The sequence below is a fragment of the Sus scrofa genome, chromosome 9, assembly GCF_054392235.1.
Source record: "Sus scrofa isolate SSC_HxYL_T2T_F1_AM1 chromosome 9, Sscrofa_HxYL_maternal_Yorkshire_Landrace_v2.0, whole genome shotgun sequence".
Classification (NCBI taxonomy): domain Eukaryota; kingdom Metazoa; phylum Chordata; class Mammalia; order Artiodactyla; family Suidae; genus Sus; species Sus scrofa.
This window is the reverse complement of record NC_139391.1, coordinates 77,104,994-77,125,708: the sequence shown is the minus strand read 5'-3', so window position 1 is coordinate 77,125,708 and position 20,715 is coordinate 77,104,994. Positions and strand designations below refer to the sequence as shown.

Here is a 20,715-nt window from a genome sequence, read left to right as displayed (position 1 = left end):
CTGTCTTCTTTGTGACTTGCACGCCTGCTTGTTGTCATAATCCATGTTGAGCCATTTTCCTAGATTTCCTCCTGCCACTTCCCCACCAACCTAGATCCTAACTATCCTTAAAGGCCTGGTAATAGCAAGTTTCTTCTCATGACTCTAGTCCATCCTGAGGTGTTACTGCTCTCTCAGTCCCTTGTTTCTTAATAAGCAACTTCACTTTTATCCTTTTTACATTATATCCTTATCTCAAGTAAGAGATCCTTCAAGAAGCTTAAGAACCTTTGGCACTTACTTGATCACAAATGTAGTAGTATTATAATGGGCTTCCTCTAATTTTCTGTCTTATTTCCCTCATTAAGTATAAGTCCTTTAGGGACAGGGTTACGTTTTATACATGTTAGGTAACTCAGGTGTCTTCATCCGCATGTGCTGCTATAATACAACATTGCAGACTGAGTGGCTGAAACAACTGGAATTTATTTCTCACAATTCTAGAAACTGAGAAGTCCAGATGGAGGCGCCAGCTGATTCACTTCTGGCTGAGGGCTCCCTTCCTGTCTTGCTGACAGCCACATCCTTAATGTGTCCTCACAGGGCAGAGACAGGGAGCGCTGGTCTTCCTTTACTCCTGGGGACATTATTAACATGCTGGGGCCCTACCTTCAGGACTTCATCTGAACCTAATTCACTTCCCCAAAGCCCCTACCTCCAAATACCATCACACTGCATAAGTAACGTATGAATTTGGGAGGTGGGAAGAGACAAACCTTCAGTCCCCAATACCAGGTACGCCTGTTGACCAAGAGGAATGAAGTTAAATGTCCTCCATAAATAAGTACCTTTTAATTTGTGTAAGTGGTGCCTGCAGAAATGTGGACTTACCATTTGACTTGGTAAAATCTTAGTTATTTTCTATGCATAATTTAAAACTACTCTATCGTTTAACAAGAAATCCTCTTCCTCTCTAGGATTATGACAATGATGGCAAACTATCTTTTGAAGACTTTGAAAAAGCAGTGAAAGAAGACAGACTTCTGTTGGAAGTGTTTGGACCATGTTTACCAGAAGCAAAGGTACAGCGCCAGCAGCCAAATAGAGTGAGGGAAAATTTTCAAAGGTTAAAAAAAAAAAACAAAAACAACTTGCTAGACATTTAGTCCTGTAGGGTGTGAACCCACTGCTGAAGTTCAGGCAACCTTGAAAGTCTTGGCCCCATTCTAGCATTTGGGGCCTAAGGCAGTGGTGACTGTTTAAATAATTAAACTCAAGACTTTTTTTTTTTTTAGAGCTTGTAACCACTTTAACCATACAACAGTCTTAATTTCCTATATGTTAATATTAAAAAAAAGAAATAAAAAACCCAAGTCATGTTGGTTTAAGAGAGAGAATGGCAAATACAGAGTGGATTCAGCAAGTACCCACTACAGACTGCTAGTTGTCAAACAATGAGACTAAATTAAGTTCCTAAAATTTTAGTATTTTATTTGTGCTCATGAAGGTTTTCATGTATGAATATGACGAAAAGTTTCTGAGCCAGAAGAGTCAGCCTGATAATTGATTTTACTCATTAACATTTTCTTTCTTAATTTTTTCTTTGACCAACTGTGCTTTGCCAACATGTGATACAGGAAGAAACTTTTTATTCTCTGCAGTAATTTAGATGGGGATTTGGGTGGATGTATTTGCATGTTAACCTATGCTGAGCTATCTCAGCTTGTTTAACTTGTCCCACTGCAGTTTATTGCCACATTTTAATTTTGTATGGAAATGTGCGGTAAAAACCAACATGTAAAAGGCAGACTTCTCAGGGAATTCCCGTCGTGGCTCAGTGGTAATGAACCCGACTAGTATCCATGAGATGTGGGTTTGATCCCTGGCCTTGCTCAGTGGGTTTCAGTGGGTTAAGGATCCAGTGTTGCCATGAGCTGTAGTGTAGGTTGCAGACACAGCTTGGATCCTGCGTTGCTGTGACTACAGCTGATTCAATCCCTCGCCTGGGAACCTCCATATGCTACAGGTGTGGCCCTTAAAAAAAAGGGGGCAGACTTTTCATTTTAAGAGACTGATGGGTAAAACAGTACATGGATGGATTGAAGTAACCACTTGGGTCAGATGGAACTAATGGTTCTTCAGCTGCTCCCCGAGGGGTCGTCTATAACCCAGTCACGTGGAGTCTTGCTACTCAAGAGTGCAGTCTGCCCACCACAGCAAAGGTAGCACCAAAGATCCAGTGACAAATGCAGGCGGTCTCTGAGAGTCTACATTTCTCACAAGTTCCTCAGTGGTATCACTGCCGCTGGTGCGCAGACTACACCTTGAGTACTCATTCTTCTTTTTCAGTGCCTGACCCAAGAAAGGTTTCTTTTTCTCACCATGGTCAAATCTTGTGTGTGTTGGCAGGGATGGGGAGTGCTGGTCTCCACAGTCAGAAAGCAGATCAGGAAACCATTCGTGAACATAGATCCCACTGAGGAGTGCCTCCCTTTAGGGCTGTCAGAGAATTTTTTTTTTTTTTTTTTTTGTCTTTTCAGGGCTCCACCTGTGGCATATGGAGGTTCCCAGGCTAGAGGTCAAATTAGAGCTGTAGCTGCTGGTCTACGCCACAGACACAGCAACGCAGGATCTGAGCCACATCTTCGACCTACACCATAACTCACGGCAACAATGGATCCTTGACCCGCTGAGAGAGGCCAGGGATCGAACCCGCAACCTCAAGGTTCCTAGTCAGATTCATTTCCACTACGCCATGACGGGAACTCCAAGAAATTTTTTAATTGTGGTAAAATAAACCTCTCATAAAATTGACCTTCTTAAGTGTACAGTTCAGAGGGTGAAGTACATTCATGTTACTGTGCAACCAATTTCTAGAACTTTTTATCTTGCAAAACAAACTGGGGGATATCCATTTAACAACTCTCCATTTCTGACAGCTGCCAACCTCTGGCTACCATCACCATGAAAATCTGCATTTTATTAAGACTCCAAGGTAGAGATTCAAAGCACTTGAAGTCTGAGAAGCCTGATCCAGAGAGCAACTTGCTCTTTCCAATTCTACGCTGAGGTCTCTAATATATCTTTGAACTGAGAGTGCAGCAAAAACTAGTTAACCCTTGAACAGCATGAGTTTGAACTGTGAGGGTTCAAATACATATCACAGTACTACACAATCCATGGTTGGTTGAATCTGAGGATACAAAACAGCAGATACAGAGGGCAGACTGTAAAGTTATTATGGCTTTCTGACTGTGTGGAAGGTTGGCAACTCTAACACACAGATTGCTCAAGGGGCCACTGTCTAATTACCTCACAAGGAAACAGGGTCAAAACCCTTGCCTCCTTTTTTAATACCATCCACCACTCGGTGCCATCCTAGCAAGTCTGAATCAGTAAGTCATAACTGAAGGTGAACTTTCTTAACCTTTATGTTGCAATTCAATCAATTAGGCAAGAGGCCTTTAGGATAGGGAGAAAAGAAAACAGACAACACCATTTGGTATGGCCCTTCTCAGGTGGTGGTTATCAGTTAAAAAGAAAAAAATGGAGATAGCCTGGACATACTTAGATTTCCAATTATGGGGTCCACGGACAGGAAAAAAAAGGGTGTGCTAAAAGTAGCAGTAAAAGACTAGTATTTACAGATACTGATTTGTTTCTGCCACAGATGAAGTCAATTATTCTTCAAAGTTAACTAAAGCACATAAGCTTCTAATTCAGCTTTGTTCTAATAGTTTCTTTTTTGTCTTACAGAACTGTCTTCATTTTGAAGCTCTGGCATTCCAACACATCCTTACTCCTAGTGTTTGAATGTAAATCACTCAAAATTATTAAAATCAGAAACAGATCTTGGTTGCTTATCTTTATATGGTAAAGTTTCAGTATTTGCTTCATTTAATTTACATACAGTGATTGCAGTGAGAGGTAATGTTGTGAGAATGGCTTCAGTGATACTAAGTACGGCTGGGGAGTTCCTGCTGTGGCGCAGGAAGATCATTGGCATCTCTGGAGCGCAGGTTTGATCTGTGCCCAGCACAGTGGGTTTAGGATACAGCATTGCCTCAGCTGTGACATAGGTTGCAATTGCGTCTCAGATCTGATCCCTGGCCTGGTAAGTGCATATGCTGCCAGGTGGCCAAAAAAAAAAAAAAAAGGAAAAAAAATATGGCTCAAAATAACGTATAATAAGTAATGATAAACTAATTTTATTTATTGGTTTGTTAAGTCAGCCAGCCACCTTGGATCTTGGTGCAGATATTGGCAATTAGCTATATAGGTATAAATATTGGCTAATTAGCCATTCACAACCCTCTTTTTTCTTGCTTTCTCAACCACAGAAGTTGGAAACTTCTCAGGGACAGCCATGGGCCCAATTCTAGCCAATAAGATGTAAGCACAGTCACTGGTTGGAGCTTCTGGAAAAGTTCTATTATTGTTATTATTAATATTATTATTATTTTGTAAGGGATATAACTGGCTATTATGTATTTTGCCCATGATAAACTAATTTTAAAAGATGAAACTATTTTAGTTAAGTAGCTTAAATGAAACTATAGCTTAGATGAAACTATTTTAGACAAGTAGCTTAAAGGGGGGTGCATTTAAAAAAAAATACCAGTAGTAAAATCTCCAAAAATTAAAATGACAGCCTAAAAATAAAAAATAGTCCTCTAAAAATATTAATTTGCTGCAGGCAATTTATATTCTTCTCCTTTGTTTTAAAGGATGACTTCTATGCACATCTTCCAGCTTGTTCTCTGGAGGCTTTGGCACAGATGAAATTACCTAGTTTAAAAAAAAGAGAGAGAACCACCAACACTATAATTTTCATAGTACAAGAGTATTAAACTATTAGAAGAAGTAGGATATACATCCAGTAGTTCAAGCCTTGCCATCACGTTTAAGGCAGTAAGTCAGGGTCAATGTAGCGCCTACTCTCTAGGCACAGAGGAAAGTCTTCTGTCCAAACACTGACTGGAGTAAAATTTCTAAAGCCATTTAAAAAAAGAAAAATCTGAGAGGAGAAATATAAACATATGTTCTACCTTAGTGTTCCTTTATATTATGATGAAGTCACTCATAATTTTATGGATATAGATAAACATCCTGGTTATGCATAACTTGAAACATTGATAATGTCTGATATATTTAGAGACATGGAGGCTTCAGCAAAGGGGGGCATAAAAAATTGAGAAAAATAAGCAGAAAATGCTAGAATCGTCAAGCTCTTGGGGAAAAAAATGAAACTAAACACATCATAGTAAAAGTAGACATAAGTTAAAAGTATGGTAAGACTTAAAATGGAAAATTATTAGAAACTGTGGTAAACTATATTTAGTATTTTCTTTTTCTTGCTCTACTATCTCTATAACTAGGATATGTAACTTTTTTTCCTGTAAATCCATTCGGCTGTGTATCTCAGTTCAGCTATGTCTGAAGGAAGGGTGCCAGCATAAGCAAAACATTTTAAAGAAGCTTAAGCATAGAAATTGTGTCTATGGATTTTTGTTATTAATTATAAAACAACACTTTGGAGTTCCCACTGTAGTTCAGTGGGTTAAGAACCTGACTAGTATCCATGAAGGTGCAGGCTCAGTCCCTGGCCTCACTAAGTGGGTTAAGGATCCAGTGTTTCCACAGCAAGGATCCAGTGTTTCCACAGCTGCAGCTTAGTTCACAAATGTGGCTTGGATCTGATCCCTGGTCTGGGAGTTCTGGAGTTCCATATGGCTGGGGGCAGCCAAAAAAAAAAAAAAAAAAGAAGTGGGGGGAGGACCTAGGTTTGGTATTTACAGGTTGATCTGACTGAAACTACTGCTTTTATTATGTCTTACCCTAAAGAGATACAAAATATGTTTAAAGCAGGGATTAATGGCATCAAAGCAAATACATATCTAAAAGTCAAATTCAGTTAATTCAAGAGGAGAATTGTAAGAAAACATCTAAAAACTAAAAATGAAAAAAAAAGAGAATGATGATACTACAGTTCCCACAAGTAATTCTCCATTTAGTTGTTAGTCCTACAGCCAAATCATCCTTAAGATCGTTTTTTTTTTAAAAAATGATCTTACCTCTTTAAGTTTATTCCGAATTAAATTCGCTGTTGTATTCAATGAGTCATCATGCATGTCCACTTTAGGTATGTCTGGTAACAGAGGCCCAATCATAACCTCGTTACTACTTGTGCTGGCTTCAAGGAAAGCTCCAAGTTTACGATCATCTTCTCGTCTCCTTTTCCGCTCCTGCAGTTGTGTTGTCCTTGGCATAAATCTGTCTACGGCCTCTGAAGAAGTAACAGCCTTCTGCGCCCCAGGGCAACCCAATGAATTTTTACAAGTTTTCACCTGCATTTTCTGCAGAGCGTCATTGCGGTTACAGAGCTCTAGTGTTCCATCACAGTTTCTACCCTCCTGACAGGAGTCTGATGCTCTGTCCACATGTGTTCCCGATGAACACATACATTTTGGGGAGAAAAAACACAAAGGCAACTCACAAGAATAAGGAAGACAAAGATCTGAGTTCCCAGTGGAAGTGTTCAAAGTGGCCGCAGAAAATCCAGATGTCTTCGAATGGAAGTCCTGTCTAAAATCTCTTTCATGTTTATGCGCTGTATCCAGTTTCTTCTTTGTCATGTAATGATCTTTATATTACAATTTAAAAGGTAAGGGAAAGGGAAACAGAAATGGTTCATTCGTTGTTTTCATCATTCAGAAATGTGTAATTTAAAAAACAAACATTAAGTAAAGTGTAAATGAATGCTACCCTAAAAATTTATTTCTTGAGCAGGGAACACATTCATGTGGTTTAAAAGCTATAAAGGATGTAAGGTAGGAGTTCCCGTTGTGGCGCAGAGGTTAACAAATCTGACTAAGAACCATGAGGTTGTGGGTTCAATCCCTGGCCTCACTCAGTGGGTTAAGGATCTGGTGTTGCTGTGAGCTATGGTGTATGTCACAGATGCGGCTCGGATCCCGCGTTGCTATGAGTGTGGCAGAGGCCGGTGGCTACAGCTCCGATTAGACCCCTAGCCTGGGAACCTCCATATGCCACGGGAAGCAGCCCTAGAAAAGGCAAAAAGACAAAAAAAAAAAAAAAAAAAAAGGATGTAAGGTATGTAAGGGTCAAGCTTTATTTTTTCCTTACACCCCATATGCCTGGTTTCTACCCCCCATAAGGAAGTGATATTCCTACTTCCTTACTTATCTGTGCAGTATGTCTCATATTTCCTCCTCCCACTCATACCTCCTTTTCTCCTGTAATACCCATTTCTCTGCACCTTTCTGATTTCTAGTTTGGAGAGTTTTTCCATGTTATTACATAGAAAACTTTTTACAGCTTCAAAGTATTTTACTATATGAATGCATCAGGCTGCATAGTTTGTGTTTGTAAGGTTTTGCTTTTGTTTTTCGTTTTTGTCTTTTTAGGGCTGCACCTGCAGCATATGGAAGTTCTCAAGCCAGGGGTTGAATTGGGGTCACAGCTGCTGGCCTACATCACAGCCACAGCAATTTGGGATCTGAGCCATGTCTGTGACCTACACTACAGTTCATGGCAACACCAGATCTTTAACCCTCTGAGTGAGGCCAGGGATTGAAACCACATCCTCACAGATACTAGTGGGGACAGTTTCCACTGAGCAACAAAGGGAACTACGTGTTTTTAGTTTTTAAATGAGGCAATATACTGGGCTGATACTTTTTGATTTCCTTTGCCACACACACCAAGTTTCTTGGAGCTAATTATTTACACATAACACAGATCAAAGTTCAGTGTCTACAAATGACCGGAGATTCTCAACAGCTCTTGCCAAAATTTCAGGTAAGTTTTATTTTGGTTTTTGTTTGTGTTTTTTGTTTGTTTGTTTTTCCCTTAGGTGAGCAGCAGCGTGATGTGGGATCTCAGTTCCCAGACCAAGCGTTGAACCTGGAAGGCAGGTGAAAGTGCCAGGTCTTAACCACTAGACCACCAGGGAACTCAGGTAAGTTTTCCAAGAGTCTTCCACCTTATTATTTCTCCCTTCACACTGCCACATGCCACTTCCCCAATCAGCCATAAACCCATCATATTCAATCAACAGCTGTCTGGACACTGTGTCTTTCAACCAAAGGTTGCAAATTTGGGCATGTGAGCCTGTAGAACTATTCAGATTTCAGACCACACACATTATCTTAGTCTGATTCTGACAGTTCTAGTTCTACAATCCACATACCAGATCCTATGACTCCATTCATGCGCTTAGAATTTCAGTCTAGGGAAACTTGGTTGGGCATACGGGGCATCTGGCCAGCTGGTGTTGATTAAAAATGGAACTTTTCCACTTTTTGCAGTTTTAGATTAGTGGTTGCAATTGGTCTGCAAATCACAATTGCTGTGAAAAAGCTTCAGTTTCTTGGCATGGACACAGGTCTTTGAGGACTCACTACCTGTCCCCTTTTCTAACCTTCTCACTCAAGGGAGCTGCTGTGTTGTGGTTATCATGTACTACTCACAATTCCTTAAAACACATAAGGCTCATTTATTTCTCTGGGCTTTTAAACATGCTACCTGGCCCATCTTTCCATCTCTTCCTCTTCCCTTCTGGGTGATGTCAAATTATCCTTCAGAACTCCACTACCTCTCTCATCCTGTAGGAAGTCTTCTAGGAAACGACATCTCTCCCTTCCGAGCAGATTACACAGCATGCTATAAAGAACCCTAGGAGTTTATAGTTACTGAAAATTGTGATCCTTTTCTTGCTTGTCTTTCCACTAGACTGGCAACTCCTACATGATACCTAGCAAAACACCTGACAAATAGGACGTGTTTAGTAATAGACTTTCCATACCTTTATTCTTAGTAGTTCTTGCTATATAGGCATTCCTCTCCTGTAATTTTTTTCTGGTTTCTTCAACTGTCTCAAATTCTGGAGCATAGCACACATGAAGCAATCCACCAAAGAAACTCTGTTCATCCATTTTTCTCTTGGCTATCCTAAACAGAAATACAAAATATTATGGTTTCCTGATCTAGATTTACTTAGGAAGAAAGCTTGACTAGTACACAATGCACTGACCTAAAAAGCAAAGTCCAGGAACTCCCATTGTGGGACAGCGGAAATGAATCCGACTAGTATCAGATTAGTATCTTAGATTAGATTTGATCCCTGGCCTTGCTCAATGGGTTGGAGATCTGGCACTGTGAGCTGTGGTGTATATCGCAGACACAGCTGTGGTGTATATCGCAGATCCCGCCTTGCTGTGCCAGCAACTGTAGCTCCGATTCAACCCCTAGCCTAGGAACTTCTATGTGCCGCAGTGTGGCCCTAAAAAGCAAAAAAATAAATAAAAAGCAAAGTCCAGGTTTTGCCAAGTGTATATACATCTTATACTTAGGGAATAAGAATTTCTGCTTGTGGACAGCATGACTCTACTGATCCAGTGCCTACTCTTAGAGCCTTTCTTTCCCTCTCCCTAGTCTTAATAGGTTTCAAGTCATCCATACCTATCCAGACTCCCTTTAACCAATACTGGATCCAGCTGGTTGGCCTGAGGTACACAATCTGTGGTTATGAAATAGAGATTTTTCTCTATGTTAAATGGCTCTTGAGCGTTAGCTCATACTTATTTTAGCCTTTTTGGCACAATGTGTTCCTATAATGGGATTCATATTTAAGAAATTAATAAAATATTGAAATTGTAACATTCAATAATGGAGGAAATATTGAATATATAACAATCAATGAGAATGGTATTCATTCAACAAATAATTTTTAAACATCTGTGACTGGCCAGGAATTACTACAATAAATAAGCACTTCAGTGCCCAGGGAAAATGATAAATACTTACTGAGATTTTACCACATCCCAGGCAGTGACCAAAGTGCTTAAGTGCTTCTCTTGAATTAACACAACAACCCTCTGATGAAACTGAAGCCTAGAGAGATTTATAACTTGGCCATTCTCACATTAGCTTTTGGAGCTAAGATTCAAATCCAGATGTCACACTGCATGACCTACTGTACCAGGTGGAGTGAGAGATGCAAAACTCCTTAAAATACACAATGAGAAAATATCCCTAACCATGAGGAGCTGACAAATTGGTTAGGGTAGTGAGATTATATATAACGGCAACCTGAGAACAACACACGATGACATTAACCCAAGTGATTTATGGCAGAAAGACTACAAGGGCTATCTGTAGCACAGAAAAGAAAATATGAATTCTAACAGCCAAGAGAAGATGGGTCTTGGAGCCTATCAATAAGAATAGGAGTCAACATAAAAAGAGCCAAGGCCCCAAGTAGAAAGGAAGAAGAGGGTTAAATTGGGGATTTGGGATTAACAGCTACACACTACTATATGTAAAACAGATAAACAACAAGGACCTACTGGTTAGCACAGGGAACTCTATTCAATATCCTGCAATAACTTATAAAGGAAAATAATTTGAAAAGGAATGTGTGTGTGTATACACACACAAATAGGTATATGTGTGTGTGTGTGTATAACTGAAACACTTTGCTGTACACCTGAAAGGTTGTAAATCAACACTTTCATTTTTTAAAATGAGGGAAAAAAGAGATAGGGCATTTCGTACTTAATTGTTGGAGAAAATTTTATGTTATATAGAAGGAGATTCAATTACACAGGTCCATAAAATAAGAGATCCAATACCTAATGTTTACTGCCTTCTGAATAGAAGGCACTGTGCTAAGCCCTATACATGGATCCATGTCATCCTCACACAACCTCCGTAAGTAGGTCCTTTTACCATACTGGTGTCTAAAGAATAAGAAAACAGTCTTAATGGGGTCAAGTAACCTGTCCATGGTCATGATGTTAGTAAACAGTGAAACTTGAAAATTTACTCCCAAACCAATTTTTAATCTACCATACTACACACACAAAAAAATTGTTAAGCATGGGAATGACGTGATAGAAAGAGTTTGGTAGGGCTAACATTTAAAAAGACTAGAAGAATACAGGGTCATGTTAGTTACTGGGTAATTCAGAAATGAATGAGGGAGGCCAAATGTAGGCAACGGGAATGGAGAAAATGAGACACTGTTTAACTTGCATATTACCTTGCACTTTGTAAATTGAGAAATTTAATAAGATAAACTTCTGTAAAGTCTTCTGCTGGGTATTCATCTAGAGCATTATACTGTTCAATTGCACCATACAAAGCAAATCGCTCAACTAATTCCTTCATGGCTCCGACTGCAGGAACTCCTTGTATTAATAAGTACCGAGATTCCAAATTGATCGTGTAAACCTATAAGAAATCAGACACATTAAATGTATTTCACAAAGAAGCCTGGGACAAATCTAATCCTATATTTTTTTAAAGTTGAAAAAAACACCTTTCGACTGGTTTGCATAAAAACAGGAAATCTAAAAACTTGCCCCTCTCTCTACATAATGAATAGTTTACCCTTCTTGCAAAGGCCTTTAGCTAAAGCACGTAACATTATCTTCCATCAATGTGTTTTCCACAAATTAGCTCGGTAGAAGTTACAGGGACGAGTTAACAAGTATTCGCTGAGCGTTTACCATGTAACAAGGACCACTGTAAACACGGAAGATACAGTGACTGAAACACAGCCCTCTTCTCACGGAGCTGAGGTTCTAGCAGTAGACTAAAGAGCACTCAAGCATCTTTGGTACTTGAGTACCAGCGTTTTTCATATTCTTCTTCAGTTAATCGATGTGACCGCAGCCTCTCAAGATGTTATTTACGTAAGCTGGGCATGTGAAGCTGGAACTCACAGAAAGCTACCGGGGATAGCGATTGAAACCAAAGTCACTTTACCCTGACAGCGCGAGGGCGGCGCCCCTCTCGATACTTGGCCCGCGAGTCGCATACAGCCCTTTGGACGTGGTGATCGAATAAGCCTCCTAGCTGCCCGCCGCTCAACGCCATCTTGCCGGTGTTATCCCTCGCGAACGACAACATCCGCCCCGTTGCCCCACCGTTTACCCAATAAGAGAGAGGGGTGAGTTAAGGCGTTCCGAGATTGGCTGAAGAATCGACACCGTCGGCCATCGTTTCCTGTGAGCGAGGATTTGGTGAAGAACGTGTCGCCCCCCAGCGGCGCGGCGGAAAGGCCCTGAGAACAGGCGCAGGCGTGCTGGCCCCTCCCGCTCCGGATGCGCCGCGGGGCCTTAGGGGGCGGGGCCGATCGATCGTCTCCGGGTCCGACGCCCGCGACCTGCGGGGTTGGCCCGGGAAAGATAGGTTGGGCGGCTGGGGGTCGGTGCCTGCAGACAATGTGGGGCGGCGATCGCCTGGCGGGTGCTGGCGGAGGCGGGGCGGCCGTGACGGTGGCCTTCACCAACGCTCGCGACTGCTTCCTCCACTTGCCGCGGCGCCTTGTGGCCCAGCTACACCTGCTGCAGGTAAGGCGCCCGCTTGGTGCCGGGCTCTCACCACCGACTTGGGACAGCTGCTGGCCAGTCTGCGGTCGGCCGAGACCCAGGCCTTTTAGGGACGCAGCGGCCGCTCAGGCCTCTCCCGGCGGCGGGATTAGGGCTGCTTTCCCAGCCCCGCCGACCGGTTCAGAGGCCACACTGAGGACCCCTTGCGGGCAGGGCTGGCCTGGGCGCTCTTGACAGCCACATCACGTCTAGTGCAGCACGGCTTCTTTGAGTTGACCTGCTGTATTCCAGGTCTTTTACTCGCCGGAACTGGGCTTTGAAACGCCCCGATATTCTCCCTCTTCGTTCAACTATTCCTCACTCCAGGTTGGAAAAGCTCTTGAGAAGTCGGGTTTGTTTGTCTTTTGGGATTCTGTTCTGTTTTGTTTCATTATTAGAAAACGTTTTTCCTGCCAGCGATTTCCAGGTGCTTGCATGGCTGTGGTCCCGGCCTTCAGAAAGAGGGGCGGACTTGGTTTGTGAAGTCTCTATTGGTTAACAGAGGTGGAGCCCTGTGTCCCACGAGCGGGATAGATTAATATGAACCTTCTTCCTGTGTCTCCAAACACCTCCGGGGTGCTCCAGGAATGTGCTGTGGGAGTATGCATACTTGGTCATAGGTAGTTAGAATTCCTTGAACCTCTGTTTTCACTTGCGCTCTGCACCTTGTGGTTGTGGCGGTTCATAGCTCTAACACTTGCATGGTTACAGAGATGCAACATCTGTATTTTCCTAATTGTAAAGTGGAGACACCTGGTTTACGAGTTTGAGCGTGCTTGCTTAAGGGGCTAAAAGGATAGGCTGTTTGAAATCTTCGAAAATCCTGAATGCATAGTACCCACTGGTTTGCAGTAATTTCAACAGTTTGCAATAATTTCAAATATCTCCCTTTTCCATTTTAGCTACTTCTCTGTAACTCCTTTTCTAGAGTATTTTCCCCTATCTTTCATAGCACATTAATTTCAACAGATCCTGCCATTATTTCTTTTACTATAAAGTAGGCAGTCTCTTGGCCCTGATAAGCTTCCTTCTGGCTGGAGATGAGTTAGTTATTATCACCTGGTCCCAGGTAGCTGCTCCCTGCCCTGTGCTTTCAGCTTTGATGATTTTCCACGTGCCTTCAAATCCCCACCTAATGAGTTTATAGTAATGTAGAGTAACTGATAATTTTATCTAAGATGTGGATGCTGTTTTACCTTCATCACTATTTAAGAATTTAGTGGTCTTGATCTTTGTTTTACATTTTGAGGCTTCAGTAAGAATTAGTTCATGAAATTTTTTTTTGAAATATAAATCCCTTTAGCCTTGGAAAAAACTTGTTTCTATCCAGCCTATATCAGCAGATTAGGCCTACTTTTTTTCCCCAATTATAAAAGTAGTACATGCTTTATAGAAAATTTGGAAGCATGGAAAATTACAAACAAGAAAATAAAAGTTAGTTGCTCATAGTTCCCAAACCTTGAGATAACTAATATTAACAGTTTGGATCAAATCTTCCAGTTTTGTTTCTAATCTCTATTTCTAACAGAAATGAAGCCCCACCCCCTTATAGTTTTGTATCCTGATATTTTCTGTAGTAGTAAAAAGTAGTCATAATTTTTAGTGGTTAATTAGTATTTTGTCATAAGTTTGCCATTAATTTGTTCACTGTGATTGAAATTTATGTTGTATTTAATTTTTAGACATTAAAAGTGATACTATAATTATATTTTAACAGCAAGTTAAAAATAGGTCACCTTTGTTTATAAAACATTGTTTTCATTTCTGGTTATTTAGGATAGGTTCCCAGAATGATTGGGTTAGAAAGCATAGATAATTATTAAAGGAGAAAGTCATGAGTTGGGAGTTAATAGGTTGAAATATTTGACTTTAGCTGAAGTTTCAAGTACATAATACAGATAATACTGTAATTGGAAAAGGTTCAGAATGATTTTCTGGCCTGTGTCAGACTTTCCTTAGGGCTTCTTTTTCCTTCCAGTTTTATTGGGATTTGGGATACAATTGCCTTACAGCCCTGTAAAGGTTTAAGGTGTACGGCACAATGATCTGACTTACATACGTCATGCTTATCACGTTTAGTGAACATTCATAATCTCATATAAATACAGAGTTATAGAAACAGAAAAAGGTTTTCCTTTGGGGGGGGTACGGACACACTGTGGCATATGGAGGTTCCTAGGCTAGGGGTCCAATCAGAGCTGCAGCTGCCGGCCTATGCCACAGCTACAGCAATGCCAGATCCGAGCCGTGTCTAGCTTGTGGGAGTGTCTAGCTTGTGGCAATGCCAGATCCTTAACCTACTGAGCAAGGCCAGAAGATTGAACCCACATCCTCACGGAGACCCCATGTCAGGTTCTTAACCTGTTGAGCAACAATGGAAACTCCAGAAGTTTTTCTCGTGATGAGAACTTTTAGCCTTTACTTTCAACAACTTTCATAATTATTAATTAATACAGCAGTGTCAATTGTGTGTATCATGTTGCAAGAGGCTTTAAAAACACAGATGTTCTGGTTCTTCCTCAGACCTACTGAATCAGAATCTTGAGGAGAGGGCTTCAGGCATCCATAGTTTTGAAAATATCTTCAGGCCCCATGGAAGTCCTAACGAGCTGAGGACCACTGTTCTAGAATCAGAATGTTGATGGTGAAGGAGACCTTAGGTCTCTACATCACTTCCGTACCACAAGGAATATTTTCATGCGGTTAATTTGCCCTCATCTGTGGCTCACCTGCACCACCCAGGCTCGCCTTCTCCTGGTTTCTCCCGTAACCCAGCTCCTTCCCATTTGTGTGCTCTTTCTCAAAGTGTTCTTCCTTAAAACATTTCTCCTCATCCCACATCTTTAAAACTGAGCGTAATGCTGCTTCTTCCACATAGTTCCACATTCTCTGTTGCCCGCATTTGTCTCCGTCACTGCTGTGTTGATGTGACACAACTCCCTTGTTAGACTCTGTTCTATTTCAAGTCCTGTCTTTTGTTTATTCAAGTCCTTGTTTCAGGCTGGAAAATTTCCTGTTGTGGGGGCTGTCCTGGGTATTATAGGATATTTAGCAGCATCCTTGGCCTCTACCCATTAGATGCCAGCAGCATCCCTCCTTCCGGTTGTGACAACCAAAAATATCTTGAGACATTGCCCATATCTTCTGGGGGAGAAAATCACCTTCAGTTGAGAATCACTTCTGTAACTCAGTTACTTTATCTGCACTCTGGGCCCAGGACTTGATGTTATTGCTGAAACAGGAGAAAGGATTCGTATCTACACTGAGTGCAAACAAATAATCCTGAATCATCTTCTAGAACTAGTCAGGCACAGATTTGTCACTTCCTTTGTGTTGGCCATAGATGACCCAGGCCTGGGACCTGGCCGGTCCTAAGGCATTGCAGCCTGTGGTTTCACCCAGTGCTCCCCTTCAAGTGACAACATTTCTGTTGTGGGTTTAGGCAAAAGCAGGTCAGTCATTTGTTGATTAAGTTGAATTGTAGTTTGTCCTTTTCTTCTCTCTATCCGAGTGCCCAAGTGCTCTGTGGTCCAAGGGACCAGTTTTTGACATAAAAATTGACTGAGAACATTAGTCTGAAGAGTTTACTAAATCTAGCTGAATGTATATTATGACTTTATGGGGCTGATCACTACCTTCTGGCCAATTGAATAATTGAAGTATTTTTCCTGTTTGATAAAATTGATTTTTCCCTTTTCCAGGGAATTGGCAAGTTCTCCTCTTTGGTATTTCAAGGCATATTTCATATTTCCTTATTTAACATCTCTGGTTTTAAAAGTTTCTTCTTATGAAATAGGAGAATTGATCTGGATTCTATGTTACTGACTGATGAAACTCCACAGAAAGTATTTTTACTCTTGTAACCCCTGCTAAATAGTTACGGCCGACCTAGTAACTTAGGACTTCAGACCTGGGACTCTTTCTGTCTTGTCACACTGATTTGGGGCGGGATTTTGTCACCCACAGGGGTTGAACTGTTCTGTGAAGAGTTGTGAGAAAAATCACACAACTAACACAACTAAGTGATACACCATGACTTTTTTTTTTTTTTTTTTGTCTTTTGTCTTTTTAGGGCTGCACTAATGGCATATGGAGGTTCCCTGGCTAGGGATCTAATTGGACCTGTAGCCACCAGCCTACACCATAGCCACCGCCACTCAGGATCTGAGCCGTGTCTGCAACCTACATACACCACAGCTCATAGCAAGGCCAGGGATTGAAACTGCAACCTTATGGTTCCTAGTCAGATTCATTAACCACTGCGCCACGAGGGGAACTCCATAATTGTTTTTGTTTTTTGGTTTTTTTTTTTTTTTTTTGGTCTGCCACATCATGACTTTCTTGAATACAGAGTTTTAATAAATTTCTTTTCATCCCACCCGGTTATGTGGAGATCTCTCCTGTCCTATCTGGTGTTTTGTGAGTGTTCAGTAGGTGTCCTGTGAAGGCTGTTGCATGTGTAGATATATTCCTCCTGATGGATTTGTGGGAAGAGTAGAGCACCATGTCCTCCTACTCCGCCCTCTTGATCAGCAGTGTTAATAAAGTGCATTATATTGCTGCAGAAGTGGCTTCAATATTCTTTGAAATTTGTCCTATTTAAAGAAACACAGTAAGCAGTCTCTAACCACTTTTAAGGTAGTAAAATTTGATGTAAATAAATGGATTAATGTTAACAACTTAATAAATTAACTTTGATATAAAGAAATGAATTTAATAGTACTAAAGCCTCATGAGATGGTAAGTCTTGATGGCTATTACAGAAATCCTTCCTTTTTATTAAAAAATGATCTATGTGTGAAAATACTTAGGGTACAATGTTAAGTGGGAGAAAAGGATACTAAATCATAACTGTAATACACAACTATATAAATAGTTGACTTGTGAATAGAGAAAAGGATTATCTAGAAATAGTATTATTCATGTGCTTGTCTTTTTTGTGGAGGGAGTATCAATAATTCCTTTTTTTTCCTCCCAGGTTTATGTATTTCCCAAGGTTTCTAAAATATGTTTGTAATTTTTAAAAATTATAGAATGTGTTTTTTAATCTTTAGCCACAGACTTACATATTTTATATAATTGCTCTTTTTTTTTTTTTTTTTTTTTTTTTTAGGGCTGCACCCATGGCATATGGAGGTTCCCAGGCTAGGGGTCTAATCTGAGCTACAGCTGCTGGCCTACGCCAGAGACACAGCAATGCAGGATCCAAGCCACGTCTGTGACCTACACCACAGCCCACGGCAATGCCAGGTCCCCAACCACTGATCGAGGCCAGGGATCGAACTTGCAACCTCATGGTTCCTATTTGGATTCGTTTCTGCTGCACCACAACAGGAACTGCGTAATTGCTCTTAATGAGAATAAATTTTATACTTTTGCTTTTTTTAACTTATATATATGTTTTCATAGTTTGACTTTTAAAAGTATTATTTAAAAATTACTATTTATAGTATGAAATTTCTGAAATGTATGAAAGAAACTAACAGTAATTATCTCTGGGAACAAGGACCAGACCTCATGTTTTATGCTTTTGTACTTTTGCCATGTACACTTATTTCTCTTCTAATACTTTTTACTTTTTATTGATTATGATATATATGTCTGCTTATTGACTCATACTTTACTAAAATAGTAAATTTATAGCTTATTTAATAATTTCTATACTGCTAGATGTGTAAGATGGTCCTAAGTTTTCACTGTTAAAGAAAATACTATGGAGATATTTTCTGGTATAGTTTTCTTTTTCTTCTTTGAATCGTTAATTCTAAATAAGTACATAAGGTCAAAGGCTATGTAGATTCATTGGCTTACCTATCGTCATTGTGAATTCTGGAATGGTCAAATCAATTTATAATGTTGTTATAAGAATATAAAGTTATTGGTTTCACCTGTAGCATCACCATCATCGAGTACTGGAAATGATTATAGTTTATAAAATGCTATGACAAACATGGATAACAGCTATCAACTAACTATAAAACTTATATATATATGTATGGATTGCAATAAAAGTTTATCTTTTCTGTGAATCCAGAAAAGCATTTAAGAACTCTTAAAAGTTTTCTCTCCCATTTCTTATTTTTTGAATAAATAGAATCAAGCTATAGAAGTAACGTGGGGTCAGCAGCCTGCATTCTTGAGTTGGGTGGAAGGCAGGCATTTTCGTGATCAAGGTGAAAATGTGGCTGAAATTAACAGACAAGTTGGTCAGAAACTTGGACTCTCAAATGGGGAACAGGTAAGCACAAAATGTGATGACAGTGACTTTCTTCTAATATCACATAATATAGCAATAGAAATAAAAGTTCAGATGTATTTTTTAAAGGGTAAGATGAAACTTAACTTGTATGCGGCTATAACCATTCCAGTATATTCAAGTTAACAGTGTATTCTGTGCTGTTTTGTTTTGTTTTGTTTTTAGGGCCACACACATGGCACATGGAGATTCCCAGGCTAGGGGTGAAATTTGAGCTGTAGCTCCCTGCTTACGCCATAGCCACAGCCACAGCCACATAGGATCTGAGCACCATCTGCAACCCATACCACAGCTCATGGCAACACCGGATCCTTAACCTGATGAGCAAGGCCAGGGGTTGAACCTTTGTCCTCTTGGATGCTAGTCAGATTCGTTTCTACTGAGCCACGACGGGAACTCCTAACAGTCTATGCTGTTGTTTGGTCACTAGCTAGCATATACTCCATTAATTCATTATCATATAGTCTGCCGTGTCCCCTGGTTGATTTTGTGTTCTACTGTCTATTTTACCCACTTTCCAGGTTCCCTAGCTTTTTTTTCATGCAATTATTTTTGCTTTATGAATTACTGAATTTTGCTTGGCATTATTGAACTTCATTTGTTTCTGACAGATGTTCTAACCTTCCAAAGATTGTACTTGATTTAAAAAAAAAAATCTATCTCACAACAGAGGGTCATTATTTTTTCTTCTTTGTCTTGACTGTAGGTTTAATGTGCTTTGATTGTAAACCCCAGGCTTAAGGACTCATGTCTGTCTTCATTTTATTATATTCCCCAGCATATGTTTTAAAATATTTTAAACTACAGAAGTAAAACATATTCAGTACAAATCTTTTACAATTAAAAGTAAAAAAAAAAAAAGTTTTTCTCTTTCTCTAACCCCAGCCTCAGTAATGTGTTCTGTGTATTGGAATTTCACTAGACCTTTCAGATTTAAAGAATGAGATCATACATATTTTCTGTAATTTTTTTTCCCCACAAACTGTATCAGAAATAGCTTTCCATGTGTTACAATGTGCTTTGAACATCTCTGTGTATGTACAGAAAGAAATATTAAAAATTGAATTGCCGGGGAGTTCCCGTTGTGGTGCAGTGGTTAACGAATCCGACTAGGAACCATGAGGTTGCGGGTTCGGTCCCTGCCCTTGCTCAGTGGGTTAACGATCCGGCGTTGCCGTGAGCTGTGGTGTAGGTTGCAGACGCGGCTCGGATCCCGAGTTGCTGTGGCTCTGGCGTAGGCCGGTGGCTACAGCTCTGATTCATCCCCTAGCCTGGGAACCTCCATGTGCCGCAGAAGCGGCCCAAAGAAATAGCAAAAAAAAGACAAAAAAAAAAAAATTGAATTGCCAATTTTAGGGCACTGCACATTTAAAAATCTGATAGGTGGGGACAGTTCCTAGGTGATTCGGAGGGTAAAGGATCCAGCGTTGTCCCCTCTGTGGCTCATGCTTATTGCTGTGCTATGGGTTCGTTTCCTGGCCTGGGAACTTCCACATGCCATGGGCGTGGCCAAAAAAAAAAAAATTTATATGTATACACAGCACACATATATGGGGCTAAATTGCTTTCTGTTACCAGATTCCCACAGCAGTGCAGATGAACGTCACATCTTTTCAACTTGTTTTGAACATGGACTAGTTTTGTTCATGTATGTTTCTGATAATGAGAATGGACCACCAGTGAGAAATCCATATACCTATAGTGCTACTCTTTTGCTTACCCTGAAACTTTAGCACCAGAGTGACCTTAGAAATCACTACCTTTGGTGCCTTACCTCACAAACTTAGGGAGATGGACTGCTTTGCCCAGGATTGCATAGCAAGTTCAAGTTCTGCTCTCCTTGAGTATACAGCACTTCCCCATGGGAAGCATCAGCGTCCTGTTCCTGATCATGATGTCCTAATAAGCACCCTGAACAGTCCTGCTGTTTTCATTCCCATTTGCTTCAAAGGGAACTTTTTTTTTCTGCACATCCTCTGTATTGTAGCAGCACCACTAAGGCACTCTCTCTAGGAACAGAAGGTGGGCTGGCACGGTCAGGACGCTGGCTTTTTGGTGGGCAGGAGCTGCCTTGCGCTTCCT

General features: G+C 40.5%; 2 protein-coding genes across 7 annotated transcripts in view; one reads left to right on the top strand and one right to left on the bottom strand.

Annotated features, from left to right (window-relative positions):
- PEX1 (peroxisomal biogenesis factor 1) overlaps positions 1-20,715 on the top strand; it is an 82,955-nt gene that overhangs the window by 11,982 nt on the left and 50,258 nt on the right. For 5 of the 6 annotated variants that reach the window (XR_014815745.1, XM_084976958.1, XM_084976957.1 and 2 more), the window contains exons 1-2: positions 12,145-12,359; positions 18,472-18,615. Coding sequence is in view for 3 of the 6 variants with exons in the window: in XM_021102380.2 (XP_020958039.2) it covers positions 12,231-12,359; positions 18,472-18,615 (273 nt within the window). In the remaining 3 variants the exon portion in view is untranslated. Of the gene's footprint in view, positions 1-956; positions 1,062-12,144; positions 12,360-18,471; positions 18,616-20,715 lie in introns of those variants that run through there. The other variant, XM_084976959.1, reaches the window with a different exon arrangement.
- RBM48 (RNA binding motif protein 48) lies at positions 2,736-11,911 on the bottom strand. The gene is made up of 5 exons (XM_003130141.6): positions 11,773-11,911; positions 11,045-11,235; positions 8,807-8,952; positions 6,054-6,622; positions 2,736-4,767 (listed from the first exon to the last, which is right to left on the bottom strand). The coding sequence occupies exons 1-5, from the start codon at positions 11,881-11,883 to the stop codon at positions 4,681-4,683; spliced, it is 1,104 nt and encodes a 367-aa protein (XP_003130189.4). The 5' UTR covers positions 11,884-11,911; the 3' UTR covers positions 2,736-4,680.